Source organism: Cavia porcellus, unplaced genomic scaffold (genome assembly GCF_034190915.1).
Source record: "Cavia porcellus strain 051 isolate PalLab524CR breed Dunkin Hartley unplaced genomic scaffold, mCavPor4.1 scaffold_14, whole genome shotgun sequence".
Lineage (NCBI taxonomy): Eukaryota > Metazoa > Chordata > Mammalia > Rodentia > Caviidae > Cavia > Cavia porcellus.
Genome location: NW_026947497.1, coordinates 65,980,187 through 66,002,306, shown reverse-complemented (window position 1 = coordinate 66,002,306; position 22,120 = coordinate 65,980,187). Strand labels below are relative to the sequence as shown.

General features: G+C 44.6%; 1 protein-coding gene across 1 annotated transcript in view; it reads right to left on the bottom strand.

Annotated features, from left to right (window-relative positions):
• Positions 1-3,646: 3,646 nt before the first annotated feature.
• LOC134478639 (5-hydroxytryptamine receptor 3E-like) overlaps positions 3,647-22,120 on the bottom strand; it is a 62,160-nt gene continuing 43,686 nt past the window's right edge. The window contains 9 exon segments of the mRNA XM_063260529.1: positions 3,647-4,470; positions 4,629-4,899; positions 5,273-5,364; positions 13,154-13,323; positions 13,517-13,568; positions 13,571-13,625; positions 19,514-19,558; positions 20,121-20,158; positions 20,161-20,210. Coding sequence (XP_063116599.1) covers positions 4,052-4,470; positions 4,629-4,899; positions 5,273-5,364; positions 13,154-13,323; positions 13,517-13,568; positions 13,571-13,625; positions 19,514-19,558; positions 20,121-20,158; positions 20,161-20,210 — 1,192 coding nt within the window. The 3' untranslated portion in view covers positions 3,647-4,051.

The following is a 22,120-nucleotide window of genomic DNA, read 5'->3' as shown; positions in this document are numbered from 1 at the left end:
ACCCTTTGCTGAAAGTGTACATGGACAGCAGCAGTGGATAGTCTGTTAGAGATGCAGAAGCCCAGGCCATGCTGCAGGCCACCTGCCAAGAGTTAATAAACTGTAGCTCTGGCAACAGGAGAGTTTAATCTAGCCAAGTGTGGTGGGGGTAGGGAAACCAGGTGTGGTGGGGTGGGCGGGGTGGAGGCACCTGCAGCCCAGCTGCTGGCCTGACCTGAGAGATGGGAGGGTTACTTGAGCCTAGGAGTTTAAGACTTGCCTGGGCAACTTTGAGTGATGGTGTCTCAAAAACAAAACCAAATAAGAATTAAATCTTTAGCATAAATGGAAAATGACTAAAAAAGAATCTTTGGGGCTGGGATTTAGCTAAGTGGCATAAGTGCCTGCCTTGCAAGTGCAGAGTTGTGAGTTCGATCCCCGAAGCAAAGAAGAAAAAAAATTGTTAGAAGAATCCTTGAAGAGGGAGAGTTGTACTATAAGAAAAATTAATAGCCTGATAACATTTTTATTTTTTATTTTACCTTTTTTGTTTTTGATCTTTTTGAAGCAGGGTTTCATTGTATGGTTCAGGCTGGCCTTGAACTCACTTTGTAGCCCAGACTGGCCTTGAACTTGCAGTGATCCTCCTGCCTCAGCTTCTCGAGTGCTGGGATTACAGGCATGTGCCACCATGCACAGCTATTCTAACATTTCTTTGGTAGGGGGGTACCAGAAATGGGATTCACGACCTTGTGCTTTCCAGGCAGGCACTTAACCTGCTGGGCTAAATCCCTGGCCCTATACTAACGTTTAAAAACTGTATTTGTAAAAAGTTTTTTTTGAGACAAGGTCTTGCTATGTGCTCACTATTTAGCCCATGCTGACCTTGACCTTGTGGCTATCCTCCTGCCCAGCCTCCCAACTACTGATGTTATAGGAGTGTGCTGCCTTGTCTAACTAGAAATTATTATTATTGCATGTAAATTCTAAGTGTTGGTAATAGGAAATATGAGAATGAGAAAGTACATTCTTCAAATTTTTTTAAAAAAAGGTTTCACATTTTGGAGTTGGGAAGAATTGGCAAATAAAATATCCCAGTGAAAGAGCAAAATTATAATTTAGTTCTGATATATTAATGAAAAATTAAGCAGTAGTTGTAATTATGTCTGTTGGGAAGATAATCATGAGCAGAATTTTTTCTAATTTTTTAATTCTTATTTTTTGGTACCAGACTCATGACTATGCACTTGCAAGGCAGGCACTTATGCCGCTGAGCTAAATCCCCAGCCCCCATGAGTACAATTTAAAAGGCATTTTACAACTTTAACTGTGTAGGAGGAAAAAACCAAACAGCAGCTGGAAAAAACCAGGAATTAGAAAACAGAGAAATCTGCACTGAGGAACATAAATGGCAAACAAATGGTGAGCATAAACATGGAAGGAATAAAGTCATGTGTGTAAATTTGTTTTCTAAATATAAATGGGCTGAATTAATTTGTCAATCAAAAGGAAGTAGTCAAATTAAACAATCTGGACTTAAATTGGGTGTGGTAGCCCATAATTGTAGACCCTGCTATCAGGAGAAGGAAGCAGAAGAATCACAATTTGAGCGCAGCTTGAGCAACTTAGTGGACTTTGCGAGACCCTGGCTCCAAATTAAAAATTAAAAAACAAAAATTAAAAATAAAGCTGGGTGTGGTGGTGCACGCCTGTAATCTCAGCTCTCAGGAGGCTGAGGCAGGAGGGATTCTGATGAGTTTGAGGCCAGCCTGAACTACATAGTGAGTTGTGGGCTTATATTATTTACCAAAAAAGCACCCAAAACAACCGGCAAGGCAGCAGACAATAAAGTAACATGAAAGACACTTGAGAAAATGCTAACAGTGATTGCTTCTTAGAAGGGAAGCTGAGGGCTGGGAACAAAGCTAGAAGGGAAGCTGAGGGCTGGGAACAAAGCTAGAAGGGAGACTTGTGACTTCTGATGTTTGTACTTTGTATTTTAAAATTGTATTTATTTGTTTACTTATTATTTTTGTAGTGCCAGGGATCAAACCCAAGGCCTCATGCATGCTAAGGCAAGTGTTCTATCACTGAATTACACCTCCAAACCCTGACCCGAGATGGGAGGGTTGTATTTACTTTGTATTTGTTTTACTCTTCAAAATTAATCAAGCATTAATAAAAGAGATTTGCAAACGTATGCCAGCAAAAAACAAGATGTGCAATAATATTATCATATAAATGGAAATCATGTTCAAAACACATTGAACAGAACAAATGGTGATATCAGGATGGGGTCAGTTTAAGACAATGTAACGACTTAAGAAAATATAGAAACTGAACACTTTCATGTATCACTATAGCAATCAGATACAAGAAGGCACAACTACCCAGGGAACTTGACTAAAATACCTCTAAGCTTTAACAGATCGAGTACACAAAATTAAGCCTTAAGGGGATTTGAATAATCAGTCAGGAATCTCAGCTTACTGGATAGACATTAACTAGACAGCATAAACTGTTAGAAAATCAATTCTGTATGCACCCAGAAAGAAAGCTTTATGAAGAAAAAATTTAAATGTAAAGACTGCAGTGGCTGATCATAACTCCCAAACCCTGAAAGTTAACCATGAAAAGCTAACAATAATAAAAATATTTCTTCATGGATACTAAGAAACACTTGCCTAGCTTTTAGATCAAGGAGGAAATAAAAATTGAAAGTAGGAATTGGCTACAAAGTAATGAAGGGGGAGAACTTTATTCTAAGTCCTCTGGGACACAGCTAAGCTATCCTTGTAGCAGAATTGCAGAAAGACTAAGAATGCTTCCATTGAGAATTCAACCTAGAAAATAAGAAAAATAAGAAAGTGTAGGAAAGCATTTTAGGCAAGCAGTAAAATAAAATCAGTGTAAGGATGAATGAAAAGGATCTACCAGCAAGAAAACATACCTTTGAGCATAAATGAAACAAATTAGCATATATCTTTTTTTTTTTTTTGTCTTTTTCCTTTTTATCGTACCAGGGATTGAACTCACAACTCCCTGCTTGCAAGGCAGGCACTTATGCCACTGAGTTAAATCCCCAGCCCCATTAACATATATCTTGAAATATTTTTGAAGTAGTGGAATAGATAATTTGGGAAATTATTTGAACTTCTCCCTACTTATCCATCTGCTCTTTCTCTCTCTTTTTCCCTCCCTCCCTCTTCCTCCCTCTCAGCTATACTTAAGATTGTGTGTCTGACTTACTTCAATGAAAATTATGTTCTCAAGTTGCATCCATTGACCCCTGAATGCCTCGAGTTTATCTTTATGGCAGAGTAGTACTCCATTGTGTATAAATACGTTATCCTCATCTGTTTATCAGTTGATGAACATATATGCTGTTTCCAAGACATAGCTATTATAAACGACACTGCTATCCCTATTTCATTTATATTACTAGTTTTCCTTTGCTGACTGAAAAGAAACTTGTGGCCTTTTATTTGTTTGTTCCTTCTTTGGGAACATCTTGTGTTCTCAGGAACATTTTGGCTATTGTTTTAAGGTCATGATACACTGTGTTTTAATTTATTCTCTAATGATTTCATTATGAAATTCTGTTTCATCTTTTCATGGAGTGCTTTTTATATATTCTTTATTAATCTCTGAAAACAGCTGAGGGAATGACGTCTTCTCCAACAGGGCAGCTGCCACACTGGACTTCAGGTGCCAGGATTGTCCTTACTGACACTGAAAATTCATCTCAGGTAGAGGGGCGCGCGCGGGGGGGGGGGTACATTCAGAGACCCCCAGTCCTACATAATTAAACTGCAACGTGCCACAGAGCTGGGGATCGCTGCAGAACGATTTATTGGGGCCTGTCGTGGGGCAGAGGAGGCGACCCAGGCACACGTGGGTAGGTGGCGGGTGCTCCGGAAACGCAGGGCCAAGGGACCCACGGAGAGGAGGGGATGGCACCGCGCAGGGGCCGGGACTGGGGCAGGCGGAGGGCGGCAGGGACTTGGCCACCTGCGCGCATGTGGCAGCGCACGTGGCAGCCCGGTGGCCCAAGGCGGCGCGGCCAGCACGCCTAGGTGCTCCCGAGGACCACGGCGGCCAGGACCGAGGAGGCCAGGAGGAGCAGGTGGAGGCGGAGGAGCAGGGCGTCCGCCAGGGGGCCGCAGCGCACCCACAGCTCCGCAAGGCGCCCGCAGGACCTGGACAGCCGCTCGGCTCTGTCCCTGGGGGCCCGGGGGCCTTCACAGCCGCCGAGTCTCCCGGCTCCTCCGGGGCTGTGGAGAGGACGGAGGCTCAGCGCGGGGCGCGGGGCGCAGGGCGGGGCCCTCACCTGGCCCAGGCGTGCAGGGGACACCCGAGCTCTGGCACCCGCTGCGGAGCTCCGGGGAGCTGCGGCTCCCGGGCCAGGCGCAGCAGCAGGCGCAGCAGCCGCAGCCGCCGCAGCCGCAGCGACAGTAGCAGGGAAGGAGCGTGCGGGGGGGGGGGGGGGCGCTGCGCCGGGACAGCGTGCAGCAGGTGGGCAGTGCAGATGGTCTCCAGCAGGCTGGCCACCATCCGGGACAGGAACAGGCACTTGTGGGCAATGCAGCTCGGCGTCTGCACCTGGCTCACCTAGCTTTCCCTGCTTCAGGGGACAGCAGGGCCTGCACCTCCCAGCCCCCTCCTTCGCTCCCCGCTGCCTTGGCTTCCCTGCACCGTGGAAGGGGCCCTACTGATGAGGGAGCTGCCGCTGCCGAAGGGGAGCAGGTCCTTCATGGTGAGCAGGAAGACATGGAAGGCCTGCAGCAGGGCCGTCTTGAAGGGGGCGCTGTTTACGTTCTTTGCCAGCAGGAGGAAGCTGAGGGTGTCTTTGGCCACCAGGAAGCTGCTGGGCACCAGGAGGTGCAGGACATAGAGCCGAGGCCTGCGTCTGATGGCCACCTGGTGGGGAGGGAAGGAGGGCAATAGATGTGGGCTGTGGAGGAAATCCCAAATCCAGCAGTAACAATTTGCTGGCTGAACTTGCAGGGACTGGGTCTGACTGTCTTTTTCCGGGGTCAGCTGTCCATCCTGGGCTCTGGAGTGGTGGGGAGTGCAGCACCCTAACCTGGTATGTGACCTGGGTGAGGAGGACAGAGACAGAGGCAAAGGCAAAGAGAGAGAGTTAGCACCCCATGAGCCTTACAGAGGAGGGGGTTCTGGCCTTGGCTGAAGGGATAAGGCAGAGAGACCGAGACACCCCGAAAGTCAGGGAGAATTCTAGGCAAGAGTAGAAGCAAAGAAGAGGGCGAAATGCAAAGACCTCAGAGCTCACACAGAACACAATCTGGTCGTACAGGTTGGTGCCCAGGGCGGTCTCTGGAGCAGCCTGGGTGATGCTCATCAGCTCCCACTCCCGGTGCAGACCTGGACCATGTCCCTGGATGTGGCTTCTATTTTCCCGCACTTCTTTCTCCAGGCCCAGCAGCAAGTATCTGCTGAAAGGGAGAACCACCCAGATCATCTTCCAAGGATACTACCTGGAAAACTGGGGAGGCTTAACTGCATTCCGTCATTCACAGATATTTGGGGGGTATCTACTGTACTCCAAGGATTCTCTAGGAGTCAGGAATGGCAACGAGATATTATGGCTTAACTCTAACCAGTGTGCCTCCATCTTGTTCTGTATGCGCCGTCTTGATAGGGTTAAATTTCTAATCCTTCCACATGTTATTGCTAGCGAGCTGTTCCGAGATAATTAACTCCCCTACCCCCTTTCCGCATGTTATTGCAGGTGTGCTATTCCGAGATAATGTTTAACCACAGAATGGGAGTAGCAGAATGCACCAAGAGCTCCAGATGTTATCAGAACTAAGTCAACTAAGTCGACAGCTTTACAGCTTTGCAGTTTATAGCTTTAAATATCTCTCCCTTAGTCTGTTAGGCACACAGTCTCTGGGTTGATCCTAAGGGGGCTGCGTCGCCAGGCCTGGAATAAAGCCTTTGCTCCCAATTTCTTGCTTCCTCGAATTTTATTCTAGGGTCTGTGTTATCTCATTTGGGGGCCCGTCTGGGATGGAAGCAGGACTCCTGACTCAATTCTCTACACCTAAAAGTAAGTACTCTGGAGGGTTTGTTTGGACCACAGTCAATTTGTACTTTTGGAGGGGACGCCCTCAATTTGGGGAGCAAGGACCTCTCAAGGGCAGAGTCAATTGGTTTTTGGGATGAGCCTCGTCCGTTTGTGACTCTTTCCCGGGTGGGAGCTGCTCCGTTGGCTAATTTGATAATTCCTCCAGATCCCAAAATTTGACCTATTTTTGAGCAAAGGCCATTTTTGCTGCAACTTGTCTTGTCTTGTGTATCTGTCTGTATGTCTATTTGGTCTAACTGTTCTCCTTTTGATTACCCAAATCTAACAGAACATTTTCTCCTAGGAAGCCCTTCTATGAGCCCAAAATGGACAAAAGGGATTTTGACCATTATTTTCGTCTCATTGTTGTTCTGTCTCTTCCTCCTAATCTTATCTCTGTCTCTTAGATTCTCCCACAGGAGAGAAGAACTGACATCTTTGCCGGCCATGGGCAAACTGAATCTAAATCCAGCATGCCCCTTAGCTTTGTGCTTGATCACTTCAAAGAATTCAAGTGGAGAGCTAAGGGATATGGGGAAAAGGTTTATAAAACCACATTAACAACTTTTGTCACACAGGAATGGCCATTAAGGACCCAGGGGGTCTGGCCCCCCTCCGGGTCTTTTTAACATGGAGACAGCATAAGCCGCTTGCCAGTATGTTTTTGGGCTCCCTGTTCACCCTGATCAAATTGTCTATATTCAGATCTGTATAGACATAATTTATGCTGCCCTTTTCTGGATTAAGCCCTCTTGTGTTGGAGTCATTGCAGCCCTCAAACCGAAAATAAAACTCAAAAAGCCGCTTTCTGAACCTACCGCGCCTCTGGTCCTGCCCTCCGAAGAAGACCCCCTTGACCTGCTGGAGGCACTCCCGCTGTTTCCCCCGTACTCCACCTCTGACCCTCAACCTGATTCCACTGCTCCGTCCCTGCCACCTAGTACCGTTTGCACCCGCTGACACCTGTGACCTGAGGCGTTTTCAGAGCAGAGCTCTGAAGCGGCTCCATTTGTCCATTACGGGAGGTCCCCACTCCAAGTGGGGGTTCAATGTTTATATATTCTCCTTTCTCATTTTCAGACCTTTATAATTGGAAAACCCAGAGCCCTCCTTTTTCAAAGGATCCTGAAACTCTGATTAACCTTTTAGAATCTGTATTCTCTACTCATCGCCCCACCTGGGACAATTGTCAACAGATCCTGCTCATCCTCTTCATGGCTGAAGAGAGACTGCGCATTTGCACTCTTGGGCAAAAAGCTTGAGGGATTTGAGGAATGCTCCTCAGCCAGTTAATAGAGATAGCACAGAAGGTTTTTGAAAATAGAGAAAATTATGGGGCTGGGGATTTAGCTCAGTGGCATAAGTGCCTGCTCTGCAAGCACATGGTCGTGAGTTCAATCCCTGGTACTGATATAAAAAAAAAAAAAGAAAGAAAATAGAGAAAATTTACAAGAAGCCACCAACAAGAAAATGACCAAAGTGTGAGAATTACTCAGTGAAAGAGAAACTAAAAAGCTGGCCAATACCAATAAAAAGGAAGCCCAGGGACAATGGCCTCCTTTAGATAAGGAACAATGTGTGTATTGCAAAGAGATGGGACATTGGCGAAAGGATTGCCCAAAGTTAAAGGCTAAACTTGAGAAGCAAAGGCTTTGTTGTCTCAGCAATGAGGTCAGGGCTCCTTGCCACCCCCCCCCTCAGTCCCTGATAACTCTTCAGGTGGGGGGGGGTTACCAGGTGGACTTCCTGCTAGACACAGGAGCCACCTATTCTGTACTAATCAAACTGACCAAAGACTCAGTTAATGTAATAGGAGCCACAGGGGGACGAAGATCATACCCAAAGGTAAGCGCCAGTTTAGCTCGACCGGGCCACAAGTTGGTCCAGCATGATTTTCTATGGGTACTGGAGTGTCCAGACCCCCTCCTAGGATGAGACCTCCTTCATAAATTGCAAGTGCAAATTGATTTCTTGACAAATGAACCAAGACTAAGATTGGGAACAGGTTCAACCCAAGGTCCTGAAAAGAGTGTTAGAGTTTTAGCCCTTGTCCCAGAAGGATAAAATTACCGTCTGCTGGAAAATTTGTCTGATTCACCTAGGCGCCACCTACGGACTTAGAACTAGAATTATTAAACAAATGGAGACAAGAAATCCCAGAGGTCTTGGCTGAAACTAACCCCCCAGGACTGGCGGTCAACCAAGTGCCCCTTGTAGTAGAACTCCTACCCCAAGCGCTTCCTATTTGTTTGTGTCAATATCCAATAAGTCTCCAAGCCCAAAAGGGAATTAAAGTTCACATACGGAGAGTAAGAGACAATGGTATCCTCATTCCTTGTGTCTCCCTTTGGAACACGCCTCTGTTTCCAGTCCAGAAACCAGGGACAACTATTGCCCTGTGCAAGACCTCTGGGAGGTCAACAGGTGTGTATTAACTTTACATCCAACTGTGCCTAACCCCTACACTTTACTCAGAGTGCACCTAGTACTCTGTATTGGACCTCAAGGATGCCTTCTTCACTCTACCTCTTGCCCCAGTGAGTCAACCCATTTTTGCCTTTGAATGGACTGACTCAGATTCTGGGGTCATGGAACAACTGACCTGGACTCAGTTGCCACAGGGTTTTTATAAACTCACCCACTCTTTTTGATGAGGCCCTGGCCAGAGATCTCTTGGGGTTTCGCAAGGAACACCCAGAGGTGACACTTTTACAATATGTAGACGATCTGCTGATAGCCTCCCCCACTTTGGAGTCCTGTCGATAGGCCACAGGGGAGCTATTAAGAAGGTTGGGACAATTAGGCTACAAGGTTTCAGCCAAAAAGGCCCAATTGTGTCGCCAAACTGTGACTTATTTGGGCTACAAATTACAGAAAGGAAAGAGAACTCTATCTAAGGAAAAGGTCCAGGCCATATTATAGATTCCTATCCCAGAAACTAAAAACCAAGTACGAGAGTTTCTGGGGGCTGTAGGATACTGTAGGGTGTGGATTCTAAATTTTACTGAGATAGCGTGCCCCCTGTATGACTCCCTTAAGGGAGAAACTCAAAAATCTTTGGACTGGACAGATAAATGTGAACAGGCCTTACAGGAGCTCAAACGAGCCCTAACAGAGGCCCCAGCCCTGGGACTCCCTGATGTTACCAAGCCATTCACCTTGTTTATAGATGAACTCAGGGGCATTGCCAAAGGAGTCCTAACCCATGACATTGGCCCCTGGAAGAGACCTGTAGCCTACCTCTCTAGGCTACAGAGAGGTCCCCCTGCCTAAGAATACTAGCTGCTGTGGTGATGTTACTTAAGGAGGCTAAGAAACTCACTTTTGGACAAAAGATTTCTGTGGTGACCTCCCACAGTTTAGAAACTCTTATCAAGACCCCTCCTGAGAAGTGGCTCTCGAATGCTAGAATTCTGCATTATCAGGCTCTACTCCTAGACCCAGAGTTGGTGGTTTTTAAGATTTCCTCAGCCTTAATTCTATTAGAGATAGCGGGAGGCATTATGGTAACCATTGTTGATCACCTTGTATTATGCTTTTACATTATCTATTATGTCCACCCTTTTGATTTGATTGACTCTGTTCTGTTATGTCACATTTGGTTCCACTCCCTTCCAAAAAAGTAATAAGAACTGTGGGAGCAACAAAACCCAAAATGGGTAATTGTCATTGTACAAAAGAGAGGAAAAGAAAGTGCTCTAAACGATATAACTGCATGTATATATTAAGTGTATAAGATAGATAATGATATCACTGAGTTTTGTTGGATCGTTGAACAGAACTGTTTGCAGTTTCACTGTTGGAATGTCCACTTTATAAGCTTTAATTTTGTGACTTGAACAATTATTTCTAAGATGATAATATGTAATCCATTAACTAGTGATTTCCTACTGTTTATTTTTTTCTGTAAATCTGTATAACTTGTACCCTTTCTCTGCTTTTTTTTTTCTCCTTAAAAAAAAAAAAAAAGACTTCTTCAGCCTTAAACCCAGCCACCCTTCTGCCTGATGATGACCTTGGAACTCAAAATCTGCCTCTTCATGAGTGTGTGGACTTCCTTGGAACGCAGCAGAATCTACGGGCTGATCTTACCGACCAGCCCTTGGAGAATGCTGGTAACTACTTCACCGACAGGAGTAGTTTCATCCAGGATGGCAAACGAGTGGCTGGAGCAGCAGTGACCACCGAAAAGGAGGTACTCTGGGTTGAGTGGTTAGAGCCTGGCACGTCAGCCCAAAAGGCTGAGTTCATTGCTTTGACCGAAGCATTAAAGTTAGCCACCAGGAAGAGGGTAAATATCTATATCGGCAGTAGATATGCTTTTGCTACTGTACATGTACATGGAGCCATCTATCAAGAGTGAGTTCTCTTAACCTGACCTGGGACTAAGATAAAACATGCTCCACAGATTCTAGACTTGTTGGCAGCTGTCTGGCTACCTCAGCGGGTTGCTATTATTTGCTGCAAGGCTCATCAGACAGGAGAAGACCCCATCATCCAAGGAAATAATTTAGCAGGCCAAACCCCTTGAAAAATAGCAATCACATCAGAGGGGCCTACCAGAAGTAGCTGCCTAATGTTGGTTCCTCCCACATTATCAGAACCAGTTTATACAAAGAAAGACTCACAATTAGCATCTCAGCTTGGAGCAAAGCTCCTCACTCCAGGGGTTGGTACCAATTACCAGATAAGTGAGTGCTGTTGCCAGAGGCACTAGGATGTGAGCTGCTACACCAGGCTCACCAAACCACCCATTTAGGGGGAACCAAATTTGCTGAATTGTTCAGAACTCGGTTTTTTCATTCCAAAACTCTCCAAACTGACCACCTCTTTGTGCTCCACATGTCCACAGTGTCTGTTGGTAAACCTGACCAGGAGTTCACCAGTGAAAACTACCCGACATTGAGGAATGGCCCTAGGAGAACACTGGGAAGTAGACTTTACAGATATGGTAAAGTCTGGTTTACAGGGACACCGCTATCTCTTGTTATTAATAGATACTTTTACTGGCTGGGTAGAGGCTTTTCCTACTAAGCCCGAGTCAGCCTTAATGGTAACTAGAAAACTATTGCAAGAGATCATACCTCGATTTGGCCTTCCACTATCCATGGGGTCCGATAATGGCCGTCACTCTGACAGTAATAGGAAATTCAAAGTATGCCCAAGCTTCATGTAATGGCACAATTGGTAAACCAGTGTGCTGGAGTAAGGTAGCCCCAATACATGTCTCTGATGGAGGCGGTCCACAGGATAAGACCAGAGAACTCATGGTTGAAGAACGGGTTAAGCAGATTATAGAGATAACATTTCCCAAGGTGCATTACCACCCCTTGATGCTGCCTAAATCACGGGGAATTGATTTGGATGCTCAGACTTCTGATATTCTAGGAGCCACTTATAGGGCCTTGAATGCTTCCAACCCAACTTTAGCTAAAGATTGTTGGCTATGCATGGCACAAGGCTCTCCCATGCCTCTTGCGATCCCCTTCAATGCCCCCCTGACCACACTGGAAGAACCAGATCACTTAAGTTGTAGTGCTGATCTCCCCTTAAGAGTACAATCAGGAGGGTTTAAAGACTCTCCCTGTCTCCAAGGAAGTTTTTATAACGGTACTTCTGACATTGACATGGGGTTCGTTGCTTTTGCTAACTGTAGTTCTATAATTAACCAGACTACCTCTCTTTGTCCTGCCAAAGGATAAGTGTTCATCTGTGGAGGCAAACTGGCCCATACTTTCCTCCCAACCAACTGGTCAGGAATATGTGTTACAGCTGTCCTGTTGCCTGACATAAAGGTTTTACCTGGGGATGATCCTGTCCTCATTCCTAGCCTGGATTACATTACAGGCCACTCAAAGAGGGCAATTCAATTTATCCCTTTATTGGTGGTCTGGGAATATCAGGAGCCCTGAGTATGGGGGCAGCAGGAGTGGGGATCTCTGTTCATCCAACCAGGTCATCAATGATGTGCAGGCATTATCTAGTACTGTTCAGGACATTCAAGATCAAATAGATTCATTAGCTGAAGTAGTTCTTCAAAATAGAAGAGGGCTAGACCTCCTGACAGCAGAATAAGGAGGGATCTGTGTGGCATTGCAAGAACAATGCTGTTTTTATGTAAACAAGTCTGGCATTGTTCGAGATAAGATCAGGAGATTGCAGGAAGATCTGGTAAAAAGAAGAAGAGAGCTATTTGAAAACCCCCTTTGGAGTGTCTGGAATGGAATCCTGCCTTATTTTCTACCCTGGCTTGGACCATCGCTAGGGTTGCTACTCTTGATTTCAGTAGATCCTTGTATAATCAATAAACTAACTGCATATATTAGACAACAAATGCAGAACATAAAGCTGATGATGATCCGTCAGCAAGCCTATGAACTTATTCCCCACGATACATAACATTAGGCCAAAGATTTGGCTTCAGTCACAACATCAGAGGGGAATGTTATGGCTTAACTCTAACCAATGCACCTCCATCTTGTTCTGTATGTGCTGTCTTGATAGGGTTAAGTTTCTAATCCTTGTAAAAGCTTAAGTTTCAGCTTCTTGTAACTCCCTACCCCTTTTTGAATGTTATTACTAGCGAGCTGTTCTGAGATAATTAACCCCTACCCTCTTTCCACATGTTATTGCACGTGTGCTATTCCGAGGTAATGTTTAACTACAGGATGGGAATAGCAGAATGCACCAAGAGCTCCAGATGTTATCAGAATTAAGTCAACTAAGTCAACAGCTTTACAGATTTGCAGCTTTTAGCTTTAAATATCTCTCCCTTAGTCTGTTAGGCACACAGTCTCTGGGTTGATCCTAAGGGGGCTGCGTTGCCAGGCCTGGAATAAAGCCTTTGCTCCCAATTTATTGCTTCCTCGAATTTTATTCCAGGGTCAGTGCTATCTCAGAGCAAGACAGAGTCAGCTCCTTATGGAAAATAGCTAAGCATCCATAGAGCCTGAGTGCTGCACCCACGCTTCTCGGTCCCTTGTTACTCAGGGTTTTTTCTGTTTTCTGTTGCTTCATGAGTTGCTCTCCTTAGAGTCTTCTACTCCTTGGTGGGGCACCAGGCACCCCATGGCTGCACCTCACCTGTGTGGAGGTGTGAGTGGAAGGTGAGCATGCAGTTTTGCTGGTCAAAGGGGAAGTAGAAGATGTCCAGGCTGCAGAGACTGACCACCTTGATGGGTTTCTTGTATCAGACTTGACCTTCACTACTCAGGAATGTGGTGAGCCCCCTGGGGGCCCTCTCCACCTCTGTGCTATAGGACAGAAGAGGCAGGAGGCGGGGCTGTGGTTTTTGTTACCATTTGGGTCAGTTCTTTGCCATCTAAGAAGCGTCTACAGCCTTCCACCCTAAATGTGCCACTCTAGCAGTCCCCATGGTCCATGGGGAGCTCTATGGGAATGAGGAGATGGGTTTTCCTCTGGCTTTCCATGGCCCCTAATATGCACAACTCGATGACCACAGTGTCAGGGAGCCACAGGTTTCAGGCCACCAGGCTCATTTGGTGACACCCTCACACTCCTCCAGGTGCCAGCAGAGCAGGAGATTATCCCAGACCTAGACAGAGCCCAGGGGGAGGACAGGATCTTGAGACACATCAGAGTTATCTTCTCCTGCCCTTTGATTTCTTTTTTTTTTAAATTTTATTTAAGGAGAAAAGAAAAAAAAACAGTGAAAGGGTACAAGTTATACAGATTTACAGAAAAAAAAATGAACAGTAAGAAATCACTAGTTAATGGATTACATATTGCCATCTTAGAAATAATTGTTCAAGTCACAAAATTAATGGACATTCCAACAATGATACTGCAAACAGTTCTGTTCAATGATCCAATAAAACTCTGTGATATCATTTTCTATCTTATACACTTAAATATACATGCAGTTATATAGTTTAGAGCACTTTCTTTTCCTCTCTTTTGTACAATGACTATTACACATTTTGGGTTTCATTGCTCCCACGGTTCTTATTGCTTTTTTGGAAGAGAGTAAAACCAAATGTGACATAACAGAACAGAATCGGTCAAGTCAAAAGGGTGGACATAATAGATAATGTAAAAACATAATACAAGGTGATCAACAATGGTTACCATAATGCCTCCCGCTATCTCTAATAGGATTGCCTATATCCTTAGTTACAATACAATTGAACAAAACAGTAAAGAACAAAACCAACTAAACCAAACCATTGGAGACATTGTAGGTCTTCAAAAGTAGATAAAAGTCAATGAGAATGGGCGTTATAATGAATCTCATTATCTTCACAGCTGATGCCTAAACTTTCAAACCTGATACTATCCAGCAAAACAGAATAGGGGAACATCAGTCAAAAACAAGATGGTGAGAGTAATACAGGGCTTCAAATCGAGATAATAGAAAGTCAAAGTGGGTTACTATAATATATCCTGCTATTTTTCCCTTTAATTAAATGGATAAAAATAAAAAAGTAAATAATGGAGTGGAGATTGGGATAAAAGAGGGCATAACAGCGAAACAGCGCAGATCAAAACATAACCATTTAAGCAGAATAGGGTTTCACCACCAGATAATTCCGACCCAAAAGAAGTTACCATATTGACTCTTTCCTTGAAGTCCTTGAGTACAACTTCATATACTGTAGCATTAAGTATATCAAAACAATGTAAAACCATTTAAGAGAATGACAGCATTACAGAGTATTTAGAATCAACTAACAGAAAATATGGTTTCTGTATAATCTCCTTGTCTTTAAAAGGTTTTTGCTTATACTATTGTACATAATAAAATCCAATAAGATACAACCTATTTAGACCATTGGAGACAGAAGAACAAAAGCTAGATGAGACTTCAAAACAAGATGATACTAAATCAGTATTACCTATTAAGATGTCATTTTCTCCAAAATAGCTGTTCCTATCATCCAATCTTCTCTGTCTCATTTCTGTTGAGCTCTTTTTCTGTCAGTAGCTGTCAGTTTGTCTTCTTCATTTTGTTCTCTGCTCCATTCGTTGTGGCCTCCCCGCCACTATTTCTGGGTTCTTTGTATTTTTCTTTTTTTAGAATATCCTGCAATACTTTCTGTAGAGTTGAATTGGTGGTTGCAAATTCCCCCAGTTCCTCTTTATCCTGGAAGCACCTCGTTTTTCCATCAATTTCCAGGGACAGTTGTGCAGGATATCTCAATCTTGGCTGGAGATTATTATCTTTCAAAGTTTGAATTATTTCCCCCCATGCTCTTCGTGATTTGATGGTTTGTGCAGAGAAATCTGCTGTAATTCTGATGGGTGTTCCCTTGTAAGTGGTCTGTTTCTTGTCTTTGACAGCTTTTAATATTCTGTTCTTGTATTGAATTTCTGGAATTTTTATTATTATATGCCTGGGTGTTGCTCTGTTTGGGTTGTAGGTAGCTGGGGTCCTGTATGCCTCATACATCTGAGTATCTTTACCTTTTGCTAAATTAGGAAAGTTCTCCTGGATTATTTCTGTGAGTAGCTTTTGTAGTTCACTTGTTTGTGTCCCTACTTCTTCTTTTATGTTCTTAATCCTTAAGTTATGGCTCCTCTTATCATCTTCTTGTCTTTGTATTATTGCTGTTTGTTTCTTTGTTATTTTTAAGAAGTTTTTCATTTCATTCTCCCATATTACAAGTCTGCCCTCCAGTTCAGATAGTCTGTCCTTAGTTTCTTTCAAGCTGTTATGCCAGTCTTGGATAGACTTCTTAGTTTCTTGATAGTCCCTTTGAACCTGCTTCATGTACTCTATGCTTTCTCTGTTTTCTCCATCAAACAATTCTCCCCTCTTTTTCTGTTCTTCCATTCCACCATCTGTTTTTTCCTGGGTGGTGCTTAGCATTTCTCTAACTATTCTGCATACTTCTAGCTTCAGGTCGTTGATAACTTCATTCCTGAATTGGTCTATGAGGCTCTCTATATGGCGCTGTATGTCTATTGGTGTGGTGTCCGCTATTGCCTGTTTCTCAGAATTGGGGGCCGAGGAGCCTTTCTTGTTGCTGCCTTTTCCCATATTCTCTGTTCCTTATATATGCAAGCTTACATAGGAGGCCCAGCTTCCCTCCCTGTCAGCCACAGCCTGATCGAATTGTGCTGGCTAGGTGTTCCCGCCCACCGCAGCGCACCAAGGAGTTACGGACTAGGCAGCCTACGCGGGAGTCACCCCTCCGGGCCACCGTCAGGCTCTGGGATCTGGGTTGGGCCAGCCTACCGGTCTGCCAGCAGCGTCACGCAGGCCAGGCCCTTTTCACCAATTCCGTCTGAGAGGGGAATGTGTGGCTGGAGTCGCCACCGCGCCCTGCTCCCGCAGGACTGCCCGAGCCCAGAAAGTCCTCCGCTGGAGTCAAACTGTGGTAGAGTGTCAGTTTCTCTCACTCACCTCACCACAAGTCAGTGTACGCCTCCCTGTCCGTCCTGTTTTCGACTCCGTTCGCAGACTCCCGTTCTCAGAGCTTCCGCGTGTCTCTCTCCTTGCTGAGCCAATGTAGAGGCAGCCAGCCGCGGCGCGGCAGGAAACCCAAATCGCGGCTTCCAATGGCGCGGGGTCTTGCCTCCACACCGAGGCTTTTCTGTTCCTGTTTTAGCACCAGGACTGCATTCCAAGTTGGTTTCTCTCAGCCCAGTTTGTTCCTGAGTGAGCAGAACATATCTCTACCAGCTTATGTCTCCTTAGTCTGCACCATTCCTGACTTCTGAACCAAGCCTTTCAGAGAGCCTCCGTAGTATCTGCTATCTGTCCGCCATGTTCTCCCGGAAGTCCCCTTTGATTTCTTTATCTTATGAGTTTTAAATTTTTTTCTTTTTTTTGAAAAGGGTATCATCTACTTTATTTTACTTTACTATGTCAATGTATTAAAAGTGCTTTTGAAGGAAATATTTTTTTATTTAAAGAAAGAAAAGAAAATTTAAAAAACATAGAAAAAAAGAGAAAAAGGTAGAATACAGAATTGAAAAAAATTAACATCATAAAATTGCTAGTTGATACATCATATATTGTAATCTTAACAATAGTTGTTAAAGTTACAATATCAAGGCATAAAAAGTGGCTAGACACTCAAACATTGACAGTGCATTTTTTTATTTAAAAATCATGAATATTGTATTTCAGGAAAATAAAAAAATAACATAAATGTAATAACATAATAAACATTTGTGAATCTACCACCCGAACTGCAGAGTCTCCATATTTTGCTATATTTTACTTTTTCTTCTAAGAAATCAGAATGATAACTATCTGGCTTTTGTTTGTTTGTTTGTTTGTTTTACACCAGGAATTGAACTCAGGACCTTATGTTGCCAGGCAGGCACTGTGCTGCTGAGCTATATCCCTGGCCCCAGAATAATAACTAAAGTTCAACCTCTCTGGATGTATTTCTTTATAAAATATGGTCTTTGCTAGGGCTGTGGAGGGGCTCAGCAGTAGGCATTTGCACGGGATTCCCCAGGCCACGGGTCTGCAGTCTTTGGCACCACAAAACAAAACAAACTCATGAACTCTGGTCCCTTGGCTTTCATGCTTCAATGGGAAATGGCTGCTGACCAGTGAAAGGATTTTGCCCCAGTTGGGACACTGTAGCGGGTGAAGCTGGGAGGCGGAACCAAGAGGCTCTATCTTGAGGTCATCTTCCCCACCCCTAGGCACTGTCTTGCAAAATGAATACCAATGGGCTACCTGTGTATCACTAATGCCCCTTAGGCACCACCCCAAACCTAAGCTAGATGTCTGCCCCCACACCACTTGTCTGCCAGAGAGAATGCCAGCCCCTGGAGACAATGCCAGATCCTGGAGGGTCAGGTGGTCTCTCCCCACATTCTTAAAATAAAGGTCATTTATGTTTCATACTTCTTATATTTTCAGCCGTGCCAAAAGTCTATCAACCTGGAACCTCTCCTTTTTGCAGTATTAATGAGAGCCCAAGCTGAACAGTCTGTCACTCAGCCTCCTTGAGCTAGAAGTTCCTTCGTGTGAAGTAAGTGGGCATCACATGGACTAGGATGCAAGGAAGGATTTTGCAAACTGTAATGTTTGGGGATCTAGTGAGGTCTTGGAAGCCAACAATCCTAGCTCTCCTTTATGTGGCTGGGAACCCTCTCTGAAAAGTGTTTTCAAGGACTGTCCACCCAGGGTGGGTTGTCTGGTCTCAGGGCACTTTCAGTGTCAGCAGCTGCAGTTTGTGGAGCCAGACAGAATGGGGCTCTGTGCATATTAAGTAATGGTTTGTATGAGGTCAGTGTTTTCAAACATCTCTGTGCATACAAAACACCTGGTGGTCACAATGAACTGCGACTCCAGTTCAGTAGGCAGCATGACTAACCACTCCTGGTTTGCTAGGCACTTGCTTGGCTTAACGTTGTATATCCATGTCCTGTGAACTCTACCGTAGGGGCAGGCTGGGACAGCTGGTCATCCTAGGTGGAGCCTGAGATCCAGTACATTCTAGGGGCTTGAACTCAGGGTTTACTTTTTTATTTTGTTTGTTTTTTGAGACAGGGTCTTACCCTGCAATTCAGGCTGGCCTTATCTAACTGTGTAGCCCAGGCTGGCCTCAAACTCATGGTGATCCTCCTGCCTCAGCCACCTAAGTGCTGGGATTACAGGTGTGCGCCATCATCATCCCTGGCTCTCCAGAGCATCTCTGATAAGCTTCCAGATGGTGCAATGAGCCTGTGCTATGGGTCTAGGAACTTGAAAGGCAAAGTTCAGGATTGTCACTGTCTCTCCCCAGCTCCTTCCTTCCCTCCCATCAGGCTTTCAAATTGGAAATTTAATTTGTTTAGCTTCATTTCCCACACGCCCACTTTGTTTTCTAATCCATTCACTTTTGTTGGGGAGGGATACCAGGAACTGAACTTGGGATTCTGCACTTGCCAGGCAGTTGCTTATGCCACTGAACTATATCCCTGGCCCCATCCCATAGATTTTCACATGCTGTGCTCTTTATTTCTAAATAGTTCATAACTTCTATTGAGTCATTTTGTTTTTTCCTTAGTTCAAAATACTTGGAAGTTTAATTTTAAATTCCTAAGAAACAAGGTTTTCTTGGTAGGAAGGCTATCCCTTTGTAGTTAGCTTCCATGGTCTTATGGTCAGAGAATGTGATCTAGATAATTTCTTTTTCAGTTTTTTCTTGGTTTCTTGTGGCATTTTTTTTTTTTTTTGCTCTGCTTTGTGAGACAAGGATTTCACTATGTAGCCCAAGGTGACCTTAAACTCACGATCCTCCTGCCTCAGCCTCCTGAGTAGCTGGGATCACATGCTTGTACCACTGTGCCCTGCTCTCTTTGATTTTTAAAAGCAACATAGGGAAACCTCTCAGCATTATTACAGATTTTTCAGTTTCTCCTTCCTGTATTCTGAGATGACATGTCAGGTACATAAAAGGTCCCAGTTACTGTGTCTTTGTTTAAAATCTTTCCCAAGTTCGATAAAGAGAGAAAATAAAGAGCTGACCGTACCATTTCTAACCACAGGAATGAGGTCCTGAGCTGCAGCTGTTCGTCCTGCCAAAGGTCCTGTTTCCAGCAAGCCACCCCGTCAGATGCCTGCCCACTCCCCCACCCCACCCTGCTCCTTATTTTTGTTTATTAACTCCCTAGAATATAAAAGTGATGCCGTGATCAAGGCCACTATTACAGGTCAAGGACAAAAGCTTGGTCAATATAGATTCATCAGGCTGTGGGCAAGAAAGGACCCCACAGACTACAGTAGGAAAAATACAGTGTTTTCCATGTGCTGTTGTGTCTCACCCAGAGGAGGGGCAAAGAGTTTTTGCTATTTTTTTCTTTTTCCTTTTTTTTTTTTTTAAGACAGGGTCTTATTGTGCAGTTCAGGCTGGCCTTGGGCTCACTTGGTAGCCAGGCTGGTCTTGAACTTGCAGCAATCTTCCTGCCTCAGCCACTCGAGTGCTGGGATTACAGGCATGCAAGTTTTGTTGTTTTGCTTTGAGATTCTCTGTGCAGGGGTTTCGAAAGGGCGTAATAGTGTGTGAAAGCTTGGGGTTTGGCTTACCTGAGGCTGGGGAAACACTAGGGGTAGCCAGGGGACTGAGGGGTCTCTACTCACCACATCTAGGATGGCAGTTATGGTGAAGGAGAGGTTGACCGGATGGGGACAGCAAAGCTGATGACTGGAGGGAAGGGCTTGCTACCAAACCTGGAATCCAGTTGATGGTGAAACAGTGACCTGGTCCTGTCGTGGACAGCAAGAGTGTGAAGTTGTTCAGCATGCAGCTAAGTGAGACCACAGTCTGAAGTCGGTGGTGGCCAGGGCCCTCGAGGAAGTCAATGCTGACAAAATAGACATCTGAATGGTGGCTGGAGGTGCACTTGAAAAGGCCTGGCCTCAAGATGTAGAAGCCACGACCAGGCCTGTCCGCCCCTCTAACACATAAACAAGAACCTGAGATCATTCTGTGATGAACACCACATCCTTTTTCTCATTGAATCCCCACAACCTTGCAGGATGGAGAAACTGGAGCTCAGGGAAGTTAAGGAGTCTTTAAGATTGTGCACTCGGCAAAGGGAAGAACCAAAATTCCAACCCATCCCATGTTCTTTCTGCGATACAGTGTTACCCTACACCTTCACCCTGGTGTCTGCTTACCCCAGAAGAATCTGGATCTGGCGGGTTCACGGGGCAGTTCTGGGATTATAGGGATGCATCACCATGTCTAGCTGAAACAATTTCTTACCAGTGCACAGAGTGGGTATTTCCACCAAGATGTCCAGTGGGCTCACCTGTAAGCCAAATAAAATCTTATCAGATTCCTGGCCATCTTAAGTCTGGGCGGTTCTTTGCTTGACTACCAACAGAGAACTCTGTCAATGTTGCTCTTCTGAATTTAATTTTGCTCTCTACTTGATTTTTGCCATTGCTGTTCTGGTGCTTTTGGTACTGAACTGGACCAAAGCTTTGCACATACTGGGTCAGTGCTGTACCCTGCACTATATCCCCAGCCCTTTTAATTGTTATTTTGATGCACAATCTCACTAAGTTATGCAGGCTCACTCTAAACTTGTGATTGTCCTGCTTCGGCCTCCTGAATAGATGGGTTACAGATATGCTCCACTGCACCCAACTTTTTTTGGTTTGATTATAGCTTAAAAATGACTCCACTGGGGCTGGGAATTTAGCTCAGCTGCATAAGCGCCTGCCTTGCAAGCAGGCAGTCATGAGTTCAATCCCTGGTACCGATAAAAAGAAAAAAAAAAAAAAAAAAAGAAAGAAAAAGACAAAAAAAATGACTCCACTTTGGAAATTTGATTTTATGATGTGACAGTTTGGTGATAGCTGAAAATGAATTGATGGTTTACATATATCTTATCCAGGCGAGTGCAAGATGACAGATTCTGGTTTATTAGTCTTTGCTGTTTGTTTACCCATTGTTTCTTTCAAGCTCAAATCAGTCAGTACCCACTGTAGAGAGCAGCTCTGTGGTATGGAGCACTGAGTTTGATAACCCTGTGTTTACTCTTGACCTGTGGCTGAGATCCTACGCTGCAAGCTGTGAGTGCTCTGTTTGGTTGTGTGATTTTGGTAATTCAGAGCTGCTTTACCTCTTGTATAAAAATGTTGTTTTCTGTGGTGTCTGTAACATGTATTGTTAAGAAGATCTGTTCTACTGGACTTACAAATAAGGACTTATAAAAACTAAATATTTTGGGGGCTGGGGATTTAGCTCAGCGGCATAAGCACCTGCCTTGTAAGCAGGCGGTCGTGAGTTTGATCCCCAGTACCGATAAAAAAAAACTAAATATTTCTCAAAATTCAAAAAAAAAAAAAAAAACAAAATTGTGAAAGAATTTTGGTCTAGACAGGACACTAGCCGGTAAAGCCTCAATCGGAACCAAGGAGCTCCATCTTCCCCACCCCTAGGAATTTACCTGTGACTGTATCTTCCCTACCCCTAGGAATTTACCTCTGGCACCAAACAAGTGCCAAAGGGCTACCTGTGCATCACTAATGCCCCTTAGGTTCTACCCCAAACCTAGGCTGCTTATATGCCTCTACTCCATGTGTTCCACGGAGAGATCGCCGACCCTGGGGGAAGATGCCGCACCCCA